At 46.6% G+C, this 22646-nt stretch overlaps 3 protein-coding genes across 3 annotated transcripts; 1 reads left to right on the forward strand and 2 right to left on the reverse strand.

Annotated features, from left to right (window-relative positions):
* Window positions 1–2184: 2184 nt before the first annotated feature.
* On the forward strand, window positions 2185–3623 carry LOC125548207 (uncharacterized). Its single transcript, XM_048711874.2, has 2 exons — window positions 2185–3181; window positions 3271–3623. The coding sequence occupies exons 1-2, from the start codon at window positions 2314–2316 to the stop codon at window positions 3327–3329; spliced, it is 927 nt and encodes a 308-aa protein (XP_048567831.1). The 5' UTR covers window positions 2185–2313; the 3' UTR covers window positions 3330–3623.
* A 335-nt stretch (window positions 3624–3958) lies between these two features.
* Window positions 3959–5892, reverse strand: LOC147979107 (F-box/FBD/LRR-repeat protein At1g13570-like). Its single transcript, XM_087546741.1, has 4 exons — window positions 5791–5892; window positions 4837–5706; window positions 4600–4749; window positions 3959–4410 (listed from the first exon to the last, which is right to left on the reverse strand). The coding sequence occupies exons 1-4, from the start codon at window positions 5890–5892 to the stop codon at window positions 4081–4083; spliced, it is 1452 nt and encodes a 483-aa protein (XP_087402867.1). The 3' UTR covers window positions 3959–4080.
* A 1468-nt stretch (window positions 5893–7360) lies between these two features.
* On the reverse strand, window positions 7361–12994 carry LOC125543396 (uncharacterized). Its single transcript, XM_048706723.2, has 4 exons — window positions 12611–12994; window positions 12441–12508; window positions 9443–9561; window positions 7361–8055 (listed from the first exon to the last, which is right to left on the reverse strand). Exons 1-4 carry the CDS (start codon window positions 12816–12818, stop codon window positions 7527–7529), a joined length of 924 nt encoding a protein of 307 aa, XP_048562680.1. The 5' UTR covers window positions 12819–12994; the 3' UTR covers window positions 7361–7526.
* Between the last annotated feature and the right edge of the window lie 9652 nt (window positions 12995–22646).

Genomic DNA, 22646 nt, shown 5'->3' on the forward strand with positions numbered 1-22646 from the left:
ACCGAGTGGGCCCAAAGATACCTCTCCGTCATACGGAGTGACAAATCCCAGTCTCGATTCATGCCAACCCAACAGACACTTTCGGAGATACCTGTAATGTACCTTTATAGTCACCCAGTTACGTTGTGACGTTTGGCACACCCAAGGCACTCCTATGGTATCCGGGAGTTGCACAATCTCATGGTCTAAGGAAATGATACTTGACATTCAGAAAAGCTACAGCAAACGAACTACACGATCTTTGAGCTAAGCTTAGGATTGAGTCTTGTCCATCACATCATTCTCCTAATGATGTGATCCCGTTATCAATGACATCCAATGTCCATAGTCAGGAAACCATGACTATCTTTTGATCAACGAGCTAGTCAACTAGAGGCTCACTAGGGACGTGTTGTGGTCTATGTATTCACACATGTATTACGATTTCCGGATAACACAATTATAGCATGAACAATAGACAATTATCATGAACAAAGAAATATAATAATAACCATTTTATTATTGCCTCTAGGGCATATTTCCAACAGTGCCAAGATCTGTGCTTGCCATCGGACGGTTATGGAGGCGAACCCGAACTGACAACAAATATGATGTCAGATATATAAGATTTCCCAATAAAATCACAATCACAGATTTGTCATTTGTTTTCCTCTACTCAAATCAACATAAAAAATCCCGCAATAATACTAGACGTACAGGGTGATTGATACAAGGGAAATGATTAAAATCACTCGGCGGATCATGCTCTTTTCGTCCGCCGTCTTGTGCACACGACACGTGTCAGTGGGCTCGCAGTCTCCACCTTCCCGAAACAACTACCAGATCCAATCGTACTTCATGATAAGCCCATCTTTCTCTTGCATCTCTCCTTCATCCAGACGAGGTGCTGTAGCCGTGCCACCGCCGAACACCCCAGCTGCACCGCCGCGGACGCCGGCGAGCAGGCGCTCCGCCGCCGCGGTCGCCGGTCGCCTCCACCGCCACCATCTTTCCTCCTTCCTCTTCTCGATTGATGGCGCCCGCTCCTACTGCTATTTGGTAATGAAGAAGATGACCTCCGCTCGCCACCGTCCATGGCAAGGCCGTCGTCCACTTCTGCAACATCACTTCTGTTGCAAAAAATAAATTCGCAACATGAACTCCATTGCAAAAAATCAGCAACAACTCTGTTGCAAAAAAACTGCAACAAGACGTTTGTTGCAAAAAAATCCGCAACAAAACCTTTGTTGCATTAAAAAAATCCGCAACAAGACCTCTGTTGCAAAAATATTCCGCAACAAGAGCTCTGTTACGAATGTTTCTGCAACAACCTCTTTGTTGCAAAGCAGTGAAAAGACGTTCGCCCGCTAAATTTGTGTCAGATTCGACGGCTCGCGAGGCGGCGGGTCTTTTTAAAAGATCCACCGGCCGACGCGTAGCAGCCCCCTTGATACAAGAGAAAATTCCTTATTTGACACTGTCTTAAAATCTGGTTCTTTATTTGACACTGAAAAAGTTTTTCTTCCCTATTTGACACTAGTCCTAAATTTTATTCCCTATATGACACTTCCGTCCATTTTGAGCCTAAATGACATCTAAAAAGACGATTTTGCCCCTCACACGGTATGTGTGCGCGCGCGTGTGTGGGTGCACGCGCACATGTGTGCTGCTGCTGCATGTGTGTGTGCATGTGTGCTGTTGCATGTGTGTATGCATGTGTGCTGCCGCGTGTGTGTTTGCTATTGCGTGTGTACGCGCGCGCGCGTGTGTGTGCTGTTGCGTGCCTATGTGCTGCCTGCGTGTGTGTGTATGTGGGTGTGTGCTGCGTGCGTGTGTGTTGCTGCGTGTGTGTGCGCGTGCATGTGTTGCTACGTGTGTGTATGCACGTGCGTGTGTGTTGGTGCATGTGTATGTGTTGCTGCGTGTGTGCTCCTGCCCTCGCACTGATGCTGCGTGTGTACGCTATTGCCCTCCACACACATACCACATGAGGGGCAAAAGAGTTTTTTCAGGTGTCATTTAGGCTTAAAATGGACGGAAATGTTATATAGGGAATACAATTTAGAGTTTGTGTCAAATAGGGAAGACAAATTTTTTCAGTGTCAAATAAGAAAGCAGATTTTAAGATAATGTGAAATAAGGAATTTTCTCTTGATACAAAGCTTTACATGAAGAAAACATGGCCCATCAGCCCCGTAACCTCCCTGTAACTTCCCGTACTTCGCATTGCTCAAAATCCCGTCGTCAATCAGGCCGTTCCGGCCGGACTCCCCACCTCCCCTAGAAACCCTACTCCTTCCCTCCCCACCCGCAATCCTCGCCGCGATTGCAGCGATGACGTCTCCCTTCCTCGCCGCCTCAGGCCCCGACGACTACGCGTTCGTCCGCTGCGCCTCCGGCTGCGACTCCTGGGCCCCCCACCACGCCCGCCTCGACGGCGACTCTTATCGCCTCTGCTCCTCCTGCGTCCTCCTCTCCAACCCCGAGGCCTACTGCTCCGCCTGCCTCCTCCTCCTCTTTCCCGGCGCCTACGCCGCCTCCTCCCGTGAAGCCCACATCGACTTCTCGCCAGGCCCCACCGCCGCCTGCTCCAACTGCGGCGTCTTCGTCGCTCACCTCTCCTGCATCGCGGACCCCTACTCCTTCATCTGCCCGCCGTGCGCCGCCGCCGTCGGCAACATGCCCTTCTCGTACGATCACGCGGGAGTGGGGCGGCGCGCGCTGGAGGGGCGCTCCGCGCGCGTCCTCCTCACCGCGGCGCTGCTTTCGCACGAGTCCGCCTTGCACGACGCCGCCGCGGCCCGCGAGAAGGCGGAGCGTAGCCTACAGGAGGCCGCGGCCGCCCGGAGGCAAGCGCGCGCCATGCTAGACGCCGCGTTTCGCGTCGCAGAGGCGGAGGCCTACAGGGACGCCAAGGAGCAGGCCACGCCGTCCGCGCCCGCAGTCGTGCAGCTTAAGAAGAAGACGCCTGATACCAACGGGCACAAGAGGAAGACCCCCAAGAGCAACGATGCCAACAGGGAGAGGGACAAGCTGCTCAAGTTCAACGACATGCAGCAGCCGGCGCTGGCATTTGCAGCGGCGGCTGCGGCCGCAGCCAGCTCAATGCCATCGCCGATGCCATCATCAAGACTGAACCAGAGTCAAGTGAAACAGGAGGCCATGCCATTGCCGATGCCGTCATCGACATTGGACCGCGGAGGTGAATAAGCATGACATTATTGCAGATGCAGAGCCAATCAATTAACTGTACTGCACAGTAACTGACTAACTGTTGTGTAATTCTTTCAGGTTCAGCAGACAGAGCGGCGAAAGATGATTACAGGGCACTCTTCGGCACCTTGCAATAGTGAGATTGGGGGGTTCCATTATCATTGTCCTGCAGCATTTGGTTCCAGCAATTTAAGGAATGAAAAGTTCCAGGGTCAAAGAATCCCCATCAAGTGTGAATTCCTCTCACTGTAAATTCTAGTATTGAGGATATGTTAGCCGATCGTATCTACACTACTGTTTTCATCTTATATAGCTGCTCTGCATACTGTATCAGTTTGTTATTAATAGAAGAAAAAAATGTTGCTCGTGGATAATAGTTGCTCTCATGAATGCGAGAAAGATCCGTGATGCTACAATGGAACCTATATTTGAACTTTGAACTGTTTGTTCCTTTCAGGTTTCAGAAACCATCTGGCTGATGCATCAAAGCACTCTATCATTGCACTTGGGTGCATATGTTCTTTCATTCATGTCATTTGACATGAGATTGTCAATGTACTTATTTTTCAAGACTACTAGGAAGACTGAAACGAGATGAAGTGTCTCTGATCTTTCGTGTTGCTGCATTTCTAGCATATCTCACTGTGTTTAATCTTGTTGTCACTTTTGTACTCTGCTATTAACTTTTTAGGCTGAAATTAATAGAATGTCATTTTGCTAATAAAAATGTGAAGTTTAACTACATAGATTTCTCCATTCGTCCAACATATATACGGTCATGACCATATGTGTGACTTGCTCATGTTAGAATAAATAGAAGTAGTAGAGATCGTATGCTTAGATATAATATAAGATCATACAAAGCTTGTTTTCTCTGAAGCAGCCTACCTACATAACACAAAACTTCACGTTTGGTGAAAGTATTGCACCCAGACAAGATCTAGCGCGCACAGCAGAGCGGGCGGAGCATGCATTTTTTCCGCAAAAATGTTGTACATAAACATCATCGTGAAGCACTAGAGCTGTGTCCACAGTTAATGCCTTCAGCGCAGGGGCCTTTTCCACAACATGCACAAGAAATTCAAGTTGACCTCTTGCCCCTTTATATCCTGTCATATGCACACTCTTCAGATAATTATATTCACAGTGCTCAAGGTACTGTGGCTTGTCCACAGTACCCTTGGCCGCAAGACAAAGATGACTACCACCGGCAGTAAACTGCAAGATTAAAACAAGGTAGCATATATGATTAGCACGATTTATATGATATAATCCATTACACAAATTTAAAGTAAAGAATAGATACACTAGCATCAACATGAACAAGATAGAAGGGCTAAAACCAAATAGAATATGGTGCCAAAAAACTTTATCTGTTGACACATAAGAATCAAGAACAGTACTTACATGGATCTCTAACTTCTCAATAGATGGAGCTGCTCTCAGAATGGAAACTACACGGGGAAGTTTGTTTATATCTACAAGTGTTATACCCAGTAACAACTGTAAGCACCTAAGATGGGAAAACATGCGTGTGCTATTCAAAAGTGGTTGCATCTGCAAGACAAAAGAAATAAGGTGATTGATGGGCCAGATGATGTTACAAATCAAATGGTAACTTCAGTGCCATTGTAGGAAACAAACCTCTATTCCCAGTTTCAAAATTTGTAGCGTCAGATTTTGCACCCTCGGAATACCATTGAGAACTACACTGACAGCATCATCGAAATTTGCCTTGAAGAGCCATAGTTGTGCATTTTCAAACATGGAATCTCGATTTATAACAATTGGAACAATGTGTCCATGATATACAAATGTATCCAGTTTCAGAATTGGAAGTTCTATCCTGGTTATGTCACACCATACAACTGCTAGGTGTCGAAGGTTGGGCAATGGACGATCCAACTTTAGCTCGTCATTCAGGTAGCATCTGACTAGGCTTAACCATTTAAGATAACAGCAATTGGACAATATAACTTCAAGATCCGTTCTAGTGATATCCACGAATTCTAGGTCAAGCTTTCTTAAGCTTGGGAAACCACTGAATTCCGATGGTGGTCTCAAAGATACAAAGCTAAGTTGAATGCACTCTAGACGTGATATGCTTTCACTATCCAAGAGGTGAAATGGAAATTCGTAATGATCAGGATCCCAAAGCCCCAGTTTATTTGGATCTAAGTAGAAAGCTATCTTCCTTATCTGCGCTGACACTGCAAAATTAACCCAATCATTCAGATGATCAACGAACATGTTGTCAAACTGCAATTTTATATTGAATTCTTCAATCAACTTGCCATGGCAATTTCTCACTACCGCGTTAACATTATTGATGAATTCCTGCATACGTTGGCAGTATTCTTTTCTTTCAAGAATACGATGGGGATACCCAGCAGGAACAGTGAAACATAATTTATAGCAACAAGTAGCCCAGATATATCTCCAATTACTTGACAAAACACTAGCCCTTGAGACCTCTTTAGGAGGCAACTTTGATACAATTGTGCAGAGCACATCCTGTGGGCATCAACATAATATATCCCTTAGTATTAGAAATTCCATCAATACTCAACATTCACATAGAAAATAAATTTGACATACCTGTGGAAGGTCTTCCAATTTAATGTTTGATCTTGCATTCGTGATTGGTTTCCCATGGATATGGTTTGAGGATGTTCTTTTGCAAACTGTATGCCTCGTCATTTTTAATCTGAAATTAACGAGGCAGAGGTCTTCAGATATGATGGTATTAACAAGTGGATAGTAGCAATACTTGTAACTCAGAGGTGACAAGCATGTAATGAAAATATACCCCCCTTGGTTTCGAAATGGAGGATACTTTGTATAACATCTAATATGCATCTTTGACAATTAATTCTTGGAACGTATGCAAGTTCTACCACGCGGCAAGCGTGGTAAAAGCAATCTCAAATTGACAAAAAAAACGTATGCAAGTTCTATATTATAGTAAATTAATGTAAGTAGTACCACATAGATGACTACGTATCAATTGATCCAGAGGCCAGGGGCATAGTCTCCTTGTCAGAAAAAAAAACGTACGTTCAATAATATAGAAAACCCAAATGCTTAAAAGTGTCCATATGCGGCTATTTGGGTGAAGCGAGGGCACCCTTTGGTCGGGAGCATGTGTGGTCCCACATGGGAAGAGGGACAATGGCGTGCATTGCATCACAGAGAGAAAATTCGGTTCCAGAATTATAGGAACTTGCATTTAATTTGCTTTTTTCTAAATTTTAAAGAAGTTATAGCTCTTAAGATAAATGAGTTTGACTGCATAATGTAGAATTTATAAAAATACATCTGCTTCCAGACAGAGTGAGTAGTATAGATGGTTGAAGTTATACTGTCCTTGTATCTGGTATCACAGGGTAATTAAAAATTTATGTTACTCTTTGCACATACTCCCTCTGTAAACAAATGTAGAGGGAGTAACTGCCAAAACGTCTAACATTTGTTTATAGAGGGAGTATATAGCAAACTTCGTCCTTGTTTACTGTGGAACGACAAGTCAGTATGATATGGTAGGAAAAAAGGATTAAAAGGAATTGAGATCTTTAACACACTAGGGTAAACAGGGTAGTTTAGACGGTTTTCTGAGTCTATGTTGTAATGTTAGATGACAGATTCAGCGGATCATTTGGACTTGATTAGACAGAAAAAGATAAGAGCGGTCATCTCGCTGAGCAAGAATCCACAGCTAATCCAGCATATAGCTTGAGAGAGAGGGACAAAGGAGGTTACCAAACCTGTGGAGATCAGCGACGGCGTCACCAGGGTCGAGGAAGCCGTGGCGGCGTTCTTGTGCTCCGGAGGTTTATCCAATTAGTATAGGGGTCTCAGCGGGAAGGTCGAGAGGATTCGTCTACTAGTATAGGGAGGGGCTGTGAAAGAGGGACACGATAATCGAGCAACAAAAGGGCCGAGCCGAGTTCGATTGGGGGTTAAGGGTTTGTATCTGTGCCGGGCTGGGCTCGTCAACTTCTGAGAAAGCGGCCCGGCATGTTCGTTGTTGTCGTGGACGGATCGTAGTGCCTTTTAGCTCTTCGGTCGTCGTTTGGGCCGTCCAGTTGTGCCAGATAGAAGCCTCACAGAACTTTTTTTTTGCGGGGACACATAACATCTTGTACAATCAAGCCTAATGAAAGGCTACTTAAACAGAGACGAGAAAAGGTGCATTTCCATCCAAAAGGAAAAATCTACAACGATCCATCATTCTTCATCAACGGTTTCAGTTCTCACATCAGGAAGAGGGCAGACCACATCGGTTGCTACAATCCCTAGAGTTACACATGGTACAACAACAGGCAAAAAAACATTCAGGCTAGCTTGCTCCTCCGCTGCTCTGGCAGTGAAGCTCCGAACACCTGGGCCAGCACTATCTTCTGCCTCTTGTTCAGTCGGCACAACTGCTGGACCCTGCCGGTGTCACCGTTCAGCAGCCTGCGCCCATCGCCCGCGGCCTTTCTCCTGAGGGAGCAGAGCTGGGCCGACGGGTCAGTTGCAGCAGCCACTCCGTCGGCATCAGCTTCGGGTTCGTCTGCTCCCCAGTCTAACTCGTCGTCTGTCATACCTTTCGATGCCTCATTTGTTGATTCGGAGCCTTCCCGGTTATCGTCTTTCGCGGGAGCGGTCTCTGTGTGGCTATCAGTCCCCCACCATTTCATTGTTTCAGTAGACAGGCCAGATGATGGAAATCCGTACTTGAAATCATCCATGTAGGTGGGGATGTCTTTGGCTTGGCTAAACTGGGACAGGCTTGGCGCATTTTGTCGACCTATAGCTGTTCCTGCCTTCGCACTGCCTTGTTGAGCTTTTGGCACTCCCTGGAAAGCACCTGATGATGACCTATCAATACGACAAAATTAAGGGTCAGACAACTGCTGAAAGTTGTTTATTCATTACAACAATCATCATTTGGTCCATGTATGGTTAAGAGTAATTGTAAGACGCCGCATTGTACCATAAACTGGGAAAATGGAGATGATTAATATCATTCAACAAACTCAGAAATGAACAACAATAAATGAAGCGCTCTGGCCTTTGGAGGTCCTGGAGAGGGATCGTTTAAACAGAGTGGTCACGGTCAGGTTTACCTGGTACCTAACCAGGCTACTGCTCCCATCATCCAAGCCCTCCGAGAGCATATGGGCAGTCAAACCATTAACCAGTAAGAAACACACCTTATGCAAGTGGCACACAGAATAATCTCCACTTGACATTAATTAGCACAAGGATCCATGTTTCAAGTGCTTACAACACAAAGTTGCCAAGTGGGTGAAAGATTGATAAATCAATCTAAGGGTTGTGAGACTAGTAAACACTAAGCAGAGTAAAAGTTGCACCGAGTTTGAGAAGTTAAATCAGGCAACCAATACAACTGGACATAACGTTAAGAAAAATACAACTGGACCTAAATCCAAATCTATTGCATAGAAGTTACATGTGTAGCTTGAGAGGGGGTTGTGCTTTTAGACTACAGATAGATACAGCTCACAAGAAGGGAAACATGCATCATCAACACTACCTTCAATATAAATAATAAAACAGTTCCAATATCTTCTCAGTGGACAGTGAAAGTCGCAAATCATTCTATGTTATGCAGGATCAGGAGCAGGAACCCTAATAATCAGTAAAGTGTACAATCTTATACATGATTAAATTCTATTCATATTCATGGAAAAGATGTGCCGCGGCAAGTTCGACACTGATGTCGATAAAAGTAGTGTGCGACAAATAGACATTGTACTGTTGGCAGGACATGCAATGGATGATCTCCAATAGGCAACAGGAGTTACCGGGGGGCACTGGTGCCATGAACCACCCCTGAACCAAAATAATCAAGATTGCTCTAGTAATACAAGGTCTGTATGTACCATAGCAGATAATTGCCGTCCCATGTACATATGATAGCAGAGCCATATAAAAAGCTCTAACCTTAAGTATTCTTCCTTCGCAGTAATCAAGAAATTGGACTTGTCATGTCTTAAAAAGAACACTTATATGCACTACAATAAACTAAAAATCTTCTATTTCAGCCAAACTGTTATAATAGATACCTCGGTGTAGTATATTAGTTTTTGAAAATCTTCTACTTCAGGCTACTGGGTGTACGTTTCTAGTTAACATTCAGTGACAGTCAAATGCATGAGCCTGGTACCTTGAGAGAGATTTACTGCTACAAGGGAGAGATTAAGTTCTTATACATGGAGAATATCAAGGGAAAGGTACTCACGTCGCTAATGAACCAGAAGAGCTTATAGCCTTTTGTTTTGCAATTTTTGACAACTCAAGAAGCTGCATGGCTTTCTCTCTTTCAGCATTTTTTGCGTCATCACCCTTCCCAGAAACAATCTGCAAGCATGAAGGTCCAAGTAATAATATAAATTATTCAACTTTGTAGGAGTTGCAAGAAAGCCAGAACTAAAAAGTAGACATGTTATTAAATATGTGGCTGCTCCACAGCAGGCCCACACGCCAGCTGGGAAGAGTACACATGCACTTAGTCGCCTAATCGAATGGAAAAGATGTCACACAATTTCGCACCAAAGCACGCTGGCCCACACGCCAGCCACCGTGGAACTCCTGATAGGGTGTGCGTCGGCCTAGCCAGCCATGCATAAATTTGGAGAAGGTTATTTGCAAAGGTTGTATGAAGCACCAGCCATCTCTTAATAACTGCTTGAGTTTTGTTACAGCAGTCACATCCAGATGTAAACGGAAAGCCGTTGGTGTGAGTTATTCTCAGCTGATATTAACAGTTTTTGGCATCTATTTCACTTAGTGACATTTCCAACACTGAAAGGTGTGAAAATGAACAAATAAAACACGTTTTAACATAATAAATAAAGCGCATGAAGGCATTCATGTTCACCCATATCCATACTACTACTATACTATATAAAGTATAAATATATCCAGATCTGAGGACTGGGATTTGGTCAGATGGTTAGGTGCATGAGTGTATACCCGGCCCACCTGCGTTCGAGCCCTGGATATCGCAAAGAGCTCATGTTTGTCGCTCCTTTATAAAGAAGGCTTTCATGAGGGCCTATCTTTTTTTAATATGTACAGATCAATCAATTCATACTATCCCAAAGAATCCACGGGACAACCGGCCACCCCATGGTGGGAATTGATGTGATTAGGCCTACTATACTCGACTTGTGAATTGCTGACCTGATAGGTGCTAAGAACTAATGGGCAATCTTGGTATAACCGTATAATCATCTCGTTTGGTGATTTTTCTAGTTTAAAGACCAGAACATCATGAGTCTTTTTTTGCCATTGATTACAAGGGGAGCCTTGGCACAGCGGTAAAGCTGTTGCCTGGTGACCATGAGCAGTGGCGGAGTGTGACCGAAACAAGAGAGGGGGCCAAACTCCAACACACAATATGGTCCAAAAGAAATTTTTCACATCATTCCACGTGATTTTCTTCATCAGCCACTTTTCTTTTAAAAATGGACTGCATCATTCATAATGCGATGTGGTGGTTCCCCGCAAAACAAAAATTTACTGATGTGGTGGACATCTAGATTACCAAAAGTCCAGAATATCTCCCCTATAAAAAAGGTCCAGAACATCTAAATACATCACATGACATTCAAAAATAGGACATACTGGAACTTGGGCACTTGCACTAAACAGAAACATGATATCAGTGTATTGGACATACCTAATCAAAACCAAGGGTCTAGGCTGTGGTCTAGGGCGTCAGGTGCTGCGTGCCAGCGAGCATTGCCGGCGTGCAGGAGCTGTGGCTCCAACCAACGAGAAGCCAAGAAGAAACCCCAGGCAGCACCTCGGGCGTGGGGCGCTTCCATGCAGCGTGCCGGTGTGTGTGTGTGGTGGTTCTCAAACCGCCGGTCAAGAAGAAGAATAGGAGGAGCAACAGGCCAGGATGAAGACAACCAAGGAGATTAGGTCGCCTCACTATGGACTCATGGAGGCTGGCTGGAGGCATGGATGCGTACGTAAACTAATGGGTCAGGCGGTTAGCAAGCAGGACTAGTGTTCCGCTAGAACGATAGGCTGATTGCTACAAGTGGGCTTTAATTGCTGCCGGACTGGGCCAAAGTATACCTGGTAATTAATCTTGTGCACATTTGAAAGGGGGGTGGGGGGTCATGGCCCAGTTTGGCCTCCACGACGCTTAGCAAGTGACCATGAGGGCACGGGTTTGAGTCCTGGAAACAACCTCTTGCAGAAATGTAGGGAAAGGCTGCATACAAAAGACCCAAAGTGGTCGGACCCTTCCACGGGCCCTGAACAAGCAGGAGCTACGTGCACCAGGCTGACCTGTTTTATAAATTGATTACAAGTGCCAGCATGTCAACAATTCCCCATCCTGATTTAAAACCACATCACCAAGTATCACTCTATGTTTTTAAGGCGACGCCTTACCGCCTTAGGGAGGGGGGGCGCTTTGGCGCCTAGGCGGGCGCTTTGGACGCCTAGGCGCCCAAAGCGGTCGATTTTCCAAAGCGGAGGGGGAGCGCTTCGACGCCTAGGCGTCGCCTTAGGGACGCTTTAAAAACATAGGTATCACTTGTTGCTACCTATATACCAGATAAGAGTAGGCAAGCTAGTACTTATGATGATTTTGAGCACAATTTTGTGATATTTATCTGCCCTGCATTCTGGTTCAAGCTCCGCCCCTGAATCTCAAATCTTATTTGAATGTATATGGTTTTGGGAAAGCAGGCTAGAATTTCCAATCTGTTCAAGAACATGGTAGAGGCGTATTCAGCTTACACTAAACATATGAGGTTTGGCTCGATCACTCCACAGAAGTATTTTTCTGTTGGTGCTAGATGCTAGAGCTTCCACAATACGAGAACAACTGATTGCTGGCAACAGCATGAGGCAGCTCAATATCACAGGCATGATTTAAGTTATAAAAATCTATCAAGGTGTTTTGCTGGGATATTTCCATTGTGTTGCTGCGGAAAAATAACAAAAAGCAATGTGAGTTCGTATTCGTATAGTCACCAAAAGACATCTCCCGATTCAGCTAGTTCCTGTGTTTACAGCAAGCATTCACCAAAAGATATCTGTCCAGTCGGTTAGTCCCTGTGTTTACAGCAAGCATTCATGTTCTCACTGTCTCACAGGTACATGTAGCTGGGGGAAAAGGTACACTTAAGCATGCAATAAATGAACATTAATGCTACAGTAGCAAGGCACGAAACTGATTTCACGAACCAGCCGCAGAACAGACAGGATTTCACCTTTCGATACGGCCATCTGACAATACCGTGGGTGCGGCATATCCGCTTGAGGACGCTGGTGCAAACCCCTGCAGATCAAGCATGGTCACCTACCAGTCAGTACCAGGCAATCGCGAGCGAAAGCGGCGAATTCCGGCAACGTCAGGGGAGAAGGGGCGGGCGTGGTTTACCTAGGATGGAGGCGGCCTCCGCGATGGGGAGGGAGAAGAGCTTGGAGATCTCCTCGTAGGACAGCGACACCCTGGTCGGCTTAATCTGCGCCTGCGCCTGCGGCTGAGGCACCAGCGCCAGCGCCAAGGAGGGAGCCTGCTCCGCCGCTGGCTGCTGCTGCGCCGGGGGAAGCTCCTGGGCGCTGGCAGCCATGGGGGGCGCGGACATAAGAGATTTGAAGCGGGCGGGAGTGGAGAGTGTGGAGCGTGAATGGGATCGAAGCGGTAATGACGAGGTGGGAGCGGCGGCGGCCGGGACGGGACGGATCGGATCGGCAAGGGGATCTATCTATCTATCTGTGTTTCGGTGGGTGGGTCGATCGATTTGGGCGTTGCGCTGATTTTGAGGGCGGCTGTGCTGGTGGTGTGACGGGGCAGGGGCTTTTCTTGCGGAGCCGACAGGTGGGCCTGCTTCTGGGCTTTTTGCATCGTGGTGATCTCTCTAAATCCGAGGTAGTTTTCTCGCCGCACGTGCAGAAAATGGGCAAGGGTTCTCTCTCTATCGCGTGCAGAGAATGTGTACAGGCATGTGCAAGTAAATTTTGTTGTATATATGCATGTGCAAGTAAGTTCAGACAAAAATGTTGTAAAAACATGAGTATTCACGAGCCGTGCAAACAAAAAAAAAGATGAACTTCTAAAACATGCTTTGCATGTATGTGTTTTTAGTCATCTATATAAAACAAATTTTGGGACAATACATCCTGATATGCACTTAATATATATAGATAAAATTTTCTGATTGTTTAAGCTTGCAGGTTTACTAAGAGATGGAGCTAAAAAGAAATTATTCCCTTTATCTTTGGATGGAAGAGCATTGTCTATTAGGGCATCTACAGTCGGACCTCTCAACCCCGTCTCATATGCTCGGGTGGGCCGCTCAGTCACTGACCTGTCACGTTTTTTCGGCCCAGTCGTACGCCTCAAACGGGCTCAAATGCCCGGGCTGACCGGCACCCCTCATATCCAGCCCAAATATGGGGCGGATATGGGGGCGCTCAGGCACGCCCGCTACGTCGGACTCGGCCCATGCTGGCCCACCCGTCCCCACTTATATTCGTCCTCATCCGCTCGCCGGAGCAAACTCTAGCCACTTCACTCCACTCCCCTCCACTCCCCTCTGCCACCCGAGCTCACCTCCGTCGGTTTCCGGCCTTCTCCGGCATGGCAGACAGCGGATCGGACTCCGACCACTCCGGATCTGTTGACTGGGGTTTCATCCCGTGCAGATTGAAGGAGGCAATGGCAGTCCGCATTGCACTCGCCGCTCCTGGGAGGGCAATACCTGACCGATGGACGGATCCGTCCGCTGCGACGCCATAGCGTTGGCTCACCGGACGCTCGGGTCCTCTGGTGCTGGATCCTCACGGTCCTGGCAGCCAGAACACCTCTCTTTCCCCATCACGGGCTGGGTAGACTATGAGTCCCACCGGGAACGGTGCGGCCCGTCGTGGGAAGGAGAGGATAAGAGCCGCCGAGGCCCGTATCGCGGCGGAAATGGCGGCGGCGGGGGTGATTGATGCGGCCCGCAGGCGGCCGTAGAGGAGGAAGCCATCCGCGCCCGCATTGTGAAGAAACGGCAGCGGAGGAACACGCGCGCCCTCGCTCGAGAGCAGAATCGGACGGTCCGTGCCATTGTCGAACTGCCACCGAAGGAGGAGAAGGAGGAACATCGATGACGAGGATAGCTCCGGCGACGAGCAGATCTGGCTCGATATGTACTGCGTCTTCGGTCGGTACTTCCGCAAGAAGGACGGCAAGGGCGCCGGGAAGGGCAAGGGCAGCCGTGGATGAACTCCACCATAGCCAAACATGCCAAATTTTGGTAGTCCGATGGCATGTTTAGTGTAGTGTTGATGGAGTAGCCAGACGATGCGTGTGCGTCGACGTTGGTGCATGAATTTGTATGGATTTGAGATATGGTAATTGAGGTGTCCGGATGTGAATTACATTATTTGAGGGGGGCGGTCAGTGTCCGCGGACGCACCCGGGCGCGTCCGCGGCCGTTTGAGGGGCCGGATTTGCCAAGTCCGGCTGTAGATGCTCTTAGATGAACCCGAGACATGGGGCTGGAACCGACTGAAGCTGGAATTTCATCAGAAATTTTATCCTATGCATTTGGTTCATCGTGATCGGAATATATACGTTTTTACCTCGTGAAGGAGAAAATATCGCTCAAACTTGGAGGAGGCTTAAGGGAATGATGCTCAAATGCCCCAATCATGAGCTCTCGAGAGATATGATTATTCGAAACTTTTATGCTCAGCTTTCTCATAACGATAGAACATTGATTGATTCTTCTTCTGCTGGTTCTATCTCAAAAAGAAGCATTTAATTCAAATGGGATCTTATTGAAAGAATTAAACGCAATTCTGAATATTGGGAGATCGGCAAAGGTAATGAGTCATGTATAAATCTTGAATTTGATTCTGTTAAGTCTTTTGTAGAAACAGATGTTTTTCATGAGCGTAGTGTAAAATATGGACTTGATTCTGACTTAGCTACGTTATGTGAATCCTTTGCTGCTCATGTTGAACTCCCTAAGGAGAAATGGTTTAAATTCCATCCACCCATTAAAGATATTTGTAAAGAATCGATTATTGCTAAAACTAAAATAATTGTTTATACTGCTAATCCGTTTGTGCCTGCTACTTATATTGAGAAACCTCATTTCCCTGTTAGTATTAAGGAATAATAAGGCTACAAATGTGATTCATACGAGTAACATGAAAACACTTATACCATCTGAACAAATTAAAGTGGAATCTCCTATTGCAATGGCTAAAGATCTCTTGGTTGACAATATTGATGGGCATGTTATTAATTTATGTGATGAAGTTGTTAGAATTGTTAAAATTGATAGAACTGACCAAGATATGTTAGATAAGAATAAGAAAGTTGTTGGCATGCCTATTGTTTATGTTAAGGTTGGAGATCATTAATTAATAGCATGGTTTGTGTGATATGAGTGCTAGTATAAGTGTTGTCCCTTTTTCTCTCTATCAAGAAGTCATGCATGAAATTTCACACGCCGAGATAGAAGAGATTGATGTTACTATCACTATTGAAAAAAAGCCTTATAGGTGAACTCAAATGAGTGGCGGGATCGACCTAGCACCCGCTATAGCTACCTTGGAGAGACAGAACTGACGGGTCCATAAACGTGCCCGCCACTGCTACAGTCACAACAGCTGCAGATATTTCTTCATACCCGCCACAGGTAAACTCCCTTTAAGATCGCCGCTTGGTGGAAAACTCTAGTGGCGGACGACGTTAAGTGCCCGCCACTATTCTATCAGTGAGCAGTGGCGGGCCACCCAAAGCGCCCGCCACATATGTCTTTGGGCAACTCACGCCAGAAGGTTTCAAAAATTCCAAAAAATTGAAGTGGCGGGCGCTCTGGGTCGCCCGCTACATGTATCGTGATTGTGAAAAATCTAGTCCCCCCCACAAAACCCTCCATTACGGCCACACTAAGTCAAATCGATTGATATTCTATCTCCTTCTCCGGCATTCGCCCCCTTCGCCTCGCGCGGTGCATCTTCTCTCGTCGTTGAGCCCGTCTGCGCGTTTCCCACCGGTATGTCCCAATCTTCCTCACTCTCCTCCTTCTCTTGACACTAGGGTTAAGGTTAGGGCGTCGCCCCCGCCGCCGCTACTGCTATGGTTAGAGTGTCGCCGCCAGGGCTACGGGTAGGGTGCCACCGCCACCACTGCCGCTAGGGCTATGATTAGGGCGGTGTTGCCGCTGTCATTAGGGCTACGGTTAGGGCGCGGGCCGCTGCGTAGGGTTAGGTCGCCACCACCACTAGCTAGGGATAGGGTTAGGGTGCCGCGGCCGGTAAGGTTATGTCGCCGAAGTGGCTCTTTGAGTATTCCAAACTATAGCAAGTTTTAATTAGGTGGTGATCAAATGTTTTCTATATATAGTTATGCAGGTTCCATGTATACATACTTCATCTTATAGTAGTACTTCTCCAATTTCAAGACAAGTTTGAGTAGTAGAATAGCAAACCTATGTCAAGTAGGATGCGTGCACGTGTGTTGATGTATCATGAGTTGAGAAAAGAGAAATAAACAAAGAAAAAAGTGGCGTGAGACGTGCCCTTGGTTCTATCATTTTTCCGTGCGCGCGTATATTCGTGTTAGAACTTTTGCTAAGAAAAGGAAAGCTTAAATATGACAAGTGCATGGGCTAATTAAGCTGGACATGTTATACATTTTTGTCAGGGATACAAAAATGAGTGCTAGCATTTTGGGAAAACGTTGATTACCTTCCGCTTCGACAAATTTTTGGTACGCAATATGTTTATTTTTTAGCAAAGGTCATGCTGAATTTTTCTGTTCATTTTCATCCTTTGTTAATAATAATAAGTGCATCATATGATTAATAGGGATCATGGTGCTTCCAACGTGCTAAATCTGGAAAAGTAGTTGTGCGGACATCTTGGAAACTGCAAAGGAAGTTAGGATCTTTTTTAATGAGGGGTTCAAAAAATCAGTGGTAATGGTATTTAACTTCAGCATACAATTATAACCATTTTGTAGTTATTTACTGTCATTACCACTAATTTGATTCGCATTTTACTTTACTGTTGCATAGTGTATCCCATGCAACGTAAGGGCGAAATTTAACAATGCAATAGGTGATACTTTGCTCTTCAAGGATGATAAGGGGCGGTCATCTCAAGTTGAAGTGAAGAAAGAAAAGCATAAAACCATCATCTGCGGTGATGGATGGATGAAGTACATTTCAAAAAATAAGCTGACTGGGGGAGACTACATAGCATTTTACTTAGAAGGGTGGGTCAACCATCACTGGTACGCGTCAGTGCTATACAAACGATTTTTAACCCCTTTCCGCGACGGCATTTGGAACTGTTGCCAAGTGAGTGTGGGAGATAGGGGGGTCCTTCCCACACGAACCAGAAATCGTCGGGGATAGGCCCTCCTGGGACACAGGCTAGGGCCGTGTACGATCGGGCGAGGCATCGAAACTCAATCATTTCCGTTTGTATGTTGTGACGCTCGGATATTTAAGCTACAGTGAACCTCTGCTATTGGTGCCACGTCACCTCGATTACTGTTCCTAATCTCGCGATGATTCAAAACTCGTTCAAATTCAAATTTTAAATAAATTCAAACTAGAAAAGTTTTCAAACGTCAAAACTAAAATGTTCGGGTTGTGACAAATAAATCGTAAGTAATTATGGTGGAGAAGCCAAACTTTGATAAACTGTTTAAACACTCTAAAATGAATAAAATAGTAACAATAATAATTATTTAAATGCTTTCAAAATGTTAAACAATTTCAAAACTATTTTGTTTCGGTGCTAAGTGGTTTGTGGCTGTGGCTTAGTTTGCAACCTCTATTTTGGTGCCACTGTAGTATTTTACTAAAATGAGAAATAAAAGAAAACAAATAAACAGAAACTATAAAAGAAAATAAGGTTTATAAAAAATGGAAAGCCCCAGGCCAACTGGGCCATCCGGCCCAACTCCTCCCTGGCCCAACCGGCCTCCCATATCCCCCCACCCCAGGAAACCCTAACCCCCACATCGCACCCACTCCCCACTCCCTCTCGTTAGCCCCCACCTCTCGATCCCATCTGGATCGGGAGGGGTTCGAACCCGGCGCCCTATCGCCGCTGCTTGGAGCTCCTCCGCCCCGTCCTCATCTCCTCTCTGTCTCCGCTCGCTCCGGCGAGCCATGGAGCCATCGCCTCCGCCCAGCGACTCATCCCTCCGTCCTTCGGCGACCGGCCCCGCCCCGAGTGGATCTGGATCGGGGCAACCGACGCCCCGACCCATCGCGCGCCATCGCCCCACCACTCCCGACGCCGACGTCCCAGAGCCCTCCATCGCCGGCCGGCCTGCTTCGCCCTCCCCCACCGGACTGCCTCCTGCTCCGCCGTGTCATCCCCGTCGGCCTCCCCGAACCTCACCGCGCCCATTTCCCCGACCCTACAAAGCCCGGTGAGGCCACGGCCTCCGCCCTCCTCCTTCCCCTGTCCCCGCTCCCCGCGCACTCCGGTGCTCCGCTCGCTCCCTGCACGTCGCTCGGGGTTGAGCCCCGCCGTTGCAGCCGTGCTTGCCCACGCCCACGCTCCCCTGGCCTCGTCCGCAGCCCCCGTGCACTGCCCAGCATCGCCGCCGCTCGCCGACCTCGCCGCTGCCACGCCAGCGCCGTCGTCCTCCCCTCCCGTGGCACCGACTGGCAGCGCCCCGTCCGGGTGCCCGCACCCGCGCGCCTGTTTGCGCCCGCTCCAGTGGCCTCCTGGGCCACTGGCATGTGGGGCCCGCGCCCCTGCATTGTTAAAAAAAGAGAAAAGAATTAAAAGTAATTAAAATAAAAATATTAGTTAATTAAAATAATTAATTAAGTTAATTAACACTATTTAGTTAATTAACTCTAATTAAACCTGCTAATTAAATGTTAACAAATAATTAGTCTCCAGCCAATGACATGTGGGACCCGCCTGTCAGTTTGACTAAGTCAACTAACTGGTTGGCTGATGACATCACGCTGACCTCATGCTGACATCATAATGGCATTTTCTAAATTAAATTAATTCTGTTAATTCTAAGAATGAATTAGAAACTTTGAAAATTAATATTAAATAATCCATAACTCGGATGAAAATACTTTGTACATGAAAGTTGCTCAGAACGACGAGACGAACCCGGATACATAGCCCGTTCGTCCGCCACGCATCCCTAGCATAGCAAACAAGCAATTTTCCCCCTCCGGTTCATCTGCCCGAAAACGCGAGACACCGGGAATACTTTCCCGGATGTTTCCCCCCTTCGCCGGTATCACATAATACCGCGTTAGGGCATACCTAGCACCGCGTATTGCCGCGTCTTGCTTTGTGTTACATTTGATTGCTCTGTTATTTATTGTGTTCCCCCTCCGTTACTTCTTTCCGGTAGACCCTGAGGCCGATGCCGGTACCCCTGTGATCGACTACATCGACGACCCCTCCTTGTCTGAGCAACCAGGCAAGCCCCCCCCCTTGATCACCAGATATCGCCTACTCTCTTCTATACTGCTTGCATTAGAGTAGTGTAGCATGATACTGCTTTCCGTTATTCCTATCCTGATGCATAGCCTGTCCTTGTTACTACTGTTGTTACCTTTACCTGCAATCCTACATGCCTAGTATAGGATGCTAGTGTTCCATCAGTGGCCCTACACTCTTGTCCGTCTGCCATGCTATACTACTGGGCCGTGATGACTTCGGGAGGTGATCACGGGCATATGCTATATACTTTACACTGTTACATTACCTGTGGTACTGTTTGGAGATGGGGGCTGAAGGGGCAGGTGGTTCCACCCAGGTAGTGGTGGGCCTGGGTTCCCAACGGCCCCCGACTGTTACCTTATGGCGGAGCGACAGGGCAGGTTGAGACCACCTAGGAGAGAGATGACCTGGCCCTGGTCGGTGTTCGCGGACACTTAACACGCTTAACGAGATCTGGGTATTTGATCTGAGTCTGGCCATTTGGTCTATACGCACTAACCATCTACGCGGGAGTAGTTATGGGTATCCCGGCGTCGTGGTATCAGCCGAAGCCTTCGTGACGTCAGCGACTGAGTGGCGCGCGCCGCATTGGATCGTAAGCTCGCACTTGTATTAAGGGGGCTAGATCTGCTTCCGGCCGTGTTCGCAACGTGCAGGTGTGCTATGGGCGATGGGCCCAGACCCCTGTGCGCTTAGGTTTAGACCGGCGTGCTGACCTCTCTGTTGTGCCTAGGTGGGGCTGCGACGTGTTGATCTTCCACGGCCGGGCATGACCCAGGAAAGTGTGTCCGGCCAAATGGGATCAAGCGTGTTGGGGTATGTGGTGCACCCCTGCAGGGAAGTTAATCTATTCGAATAGCCGTGATCTTCGGTAACAGGACGACTTGGAGTTGTACCTTGACCTTATGACAACTAGAACCGGATACTTAATAAAACACACCCTTCCAAGTGCCAGATACAACCGGTGATCGCTCTCTCACAGGGCGACGAGGGGAGGATCATCGGTTAGGATTATGCTATGCGATGCTACTTGGAGGACTTCAGTCTATTCTCTTCTGCATGCTGCAAGACGGAGGCTGCCAGAAGCGTAGTCTTCGAAAGGACTAGCTATCCCCCTCTTATTCCGGCATTCTGCAGTTCAGTCCACATATGATAGCCTTATTCCATTTGATACCAATGCATACATATGTAGTGTAGCTCCTTGCTTGCGAGTACTTTGGATGAGTACTCACGGTTGCTTTCTCCTTCTTTTCCCTCTATCCCTTCTACCTGGTTGTTGCAACTAGATGTTGGAGCCCAGGAGCCAGACGCCACCGTCGATGACGACTCCTACTACACCGGAGGTGCCTACTACGTGCTGCCCGCTAACGACGACTAGGAGTAGTTTAGGAGGATCCCAGGCAGGAGGCCTGCGCCTCTTTCGATCTGTATCCTAGTTTGTGCTAGCCTTCTTAAGGCAAACTTGTTTAACTTATGTCGTACTCAGATATTGATGCTTCCGCTGACTCGTCTATGATCGAGCTCTTGTATTCGAGCCCTCGAGGCCCCCTGGCTTGTAATATGATGCTTGTATGACTTATTTATGTTTTAGAGTTGTGTTGTGATATCTTCCCGTGAGTCCCTGATCTTGATCGTACACATTTGCGTGCATGATTAGTGTACGATTAAATCGGGGGCGTCACAAGTTGGTATCAGAGCCGACTGCCTGTAGGAATCCCCCTTCCACACTCCTTGGCCGAAGTCGAGTCTAGTCGATGAAAACTGCTTTACTAACATGACTGTGCGGCCCATGGGCCCACATCGCCATTGGGTGGTATTAGGATCTTTTATTCCTCGACCTATACTCTGGGACTCTGATCTCTCTTCTATTCGGGTTAAATGATTTTGCTAAAATCAAACTCTAGGTTCTCGTTACCACTTCCTACCGGAGAGCCCCTTCATTACAGATGATCGACTGCTTCACTAGAAGATTCCAAAGATAATCTCTGTTGTTCTCTTGAGACACTTGTGCCCATCGCCTTTGCAAATTCCCTACCACTGTTATATTATTATGGATAACTACATACACTTGTCCTTTCAATCCCATTGATCTTGTTATTACAAGATACCTCGAAAATTCTCTCTATTGCTCCGAGAATACTTTGTGCCTACTGCCTTGCAATTCATTACCCACATGAATACCTCTATGGATAAATCCTCGCACTTATCGAGTATCCGCTCATTCCCAGTTGTTCATGTGTTCCGCAAAGGACTTTGAAATACCTTTCGATCTTCCAAAAATCCTCAGGAGCCTATTGCTCTTGAAATTCTTGCTTGCTTACATTTTGGTTAATCCAATAAGTCTAGTAATCCTATTGGCATCCTTTGTCACTATCATTTTAAGTCCATTGATTCTATATGTGTGTGAATGCACGCAATCATCAGTTGATCATTATAAACTACCTTCCGGCTCAGACGTCTTTCGAACATGAGCTGGTTCTTGGCCAATCAGATTGACATCGATCTTACCCCTAAGTCTAGTTGACTTATCCATCCTTGATCAGAGCTTTTGCTCCTGACCCCTTGAATTGAAAATCATAATTACTATGTTATTTAGATGTTGAATTATTCAAATGTTTTATAAATCGATGCATTTGCATTCTTTCTTCCTCTGATTGGGTATTGATACTCACATCAGCTCCATTGTGGATCGCCATATCCACTGTTGGATTATTATCCGACATTGTCCTTCATAATTAATCACCTTGTGAGTTCTTTCTCCGATACATAATGCCTTTGGTAAATTATATCCTCTCCTTTTGCCAACCATGCTCTACTTTCGAGCTGGTGATATCTACTCTTGAAGATTGTGTTATATTTTTCCACGATACCCTAACGGGTTGATCCGATGCCTTCCTTTATATGTGTGAACTCGGAAGTTTTCACGAGTCATACTCATCTGGTATTTCACCAGGTAAAACTTTCAACACTAA

This window comes from Triticum urartu, chromosome 3A, assembly GCF_056163025.1.
Source record: "Triticum urartu cultivar PI428250 chromosome 3A, HENAU_Tu73, whole genome shotgun sequence".
Classification (NCBI taxonomy): Eukaryota; Viridiplantae; Streptophyta; class Magnoliopsida; order Poales; family Poaceae; genus Triticum; species Triticum urartu.

Excerpts from the sequence above, each read along its gene's own strand:
- LOC125548207 (XM_048711874.2), top strand. The coding sequence starts at position 2,314 with ATGACGTCTCCCTTCCTCGCCGCCTCAGGCCCCGACGACTACGCGTTC. Across the intron at positions 3,182-3,270 it reads ATCGACATTGGACCGCGGAG|GTTCAGCAGACAGAGCGGCG; the intron begins GTGAATAAGCAT and ends TAATTCTTTCAG.
- LOC147979107 (XM_087546741.1), bottom strand. The coding sequence starts at position 5,892 with ATGACGAGGCATACAGTTTGCAAAAGAACATCCTCAAACCATATCCAT. Across the intron at positions 5,707-5,790 it reads AATTGGAAGACCTTCCACAG|GATGTGCTCTGCACAATTGT; the intron begins GTATGTCAAATT and ends TGATGCCCACAG. Across the intron at positions 4,750-4,836 it reads TTTTGAAACTGGGAATAGAG|ATGCAACCACTTTTGAATAG; the intron begins GTTTGTTTCCTA and ends TTTGTCTTGCAG.
- LOC125543396 (XM_048706723.2), bottom strand. The coding sequence starts at position 12,818 with ATGTCCGCGCCCCCCATGGCTGCCAGCGCCCAGGAGCTTCCCCCGGCG. Across the intron at positions 12,509-12,610 it reads GGAGGCCGCCTCCATCCTAG|GGGTTTGCACCAGCGTCCTC; the intron begins GTAAACCACGCC and ends CTTGATCTGCAG. Across the intron at positions 9,562-12,440 it reads TCAGATGGCCGTATCGAAAG|ATTGTTTCTGGGAAGGGTGA; the intron begins GTGAAATCCTGT and ends TCATGCTTGCAG.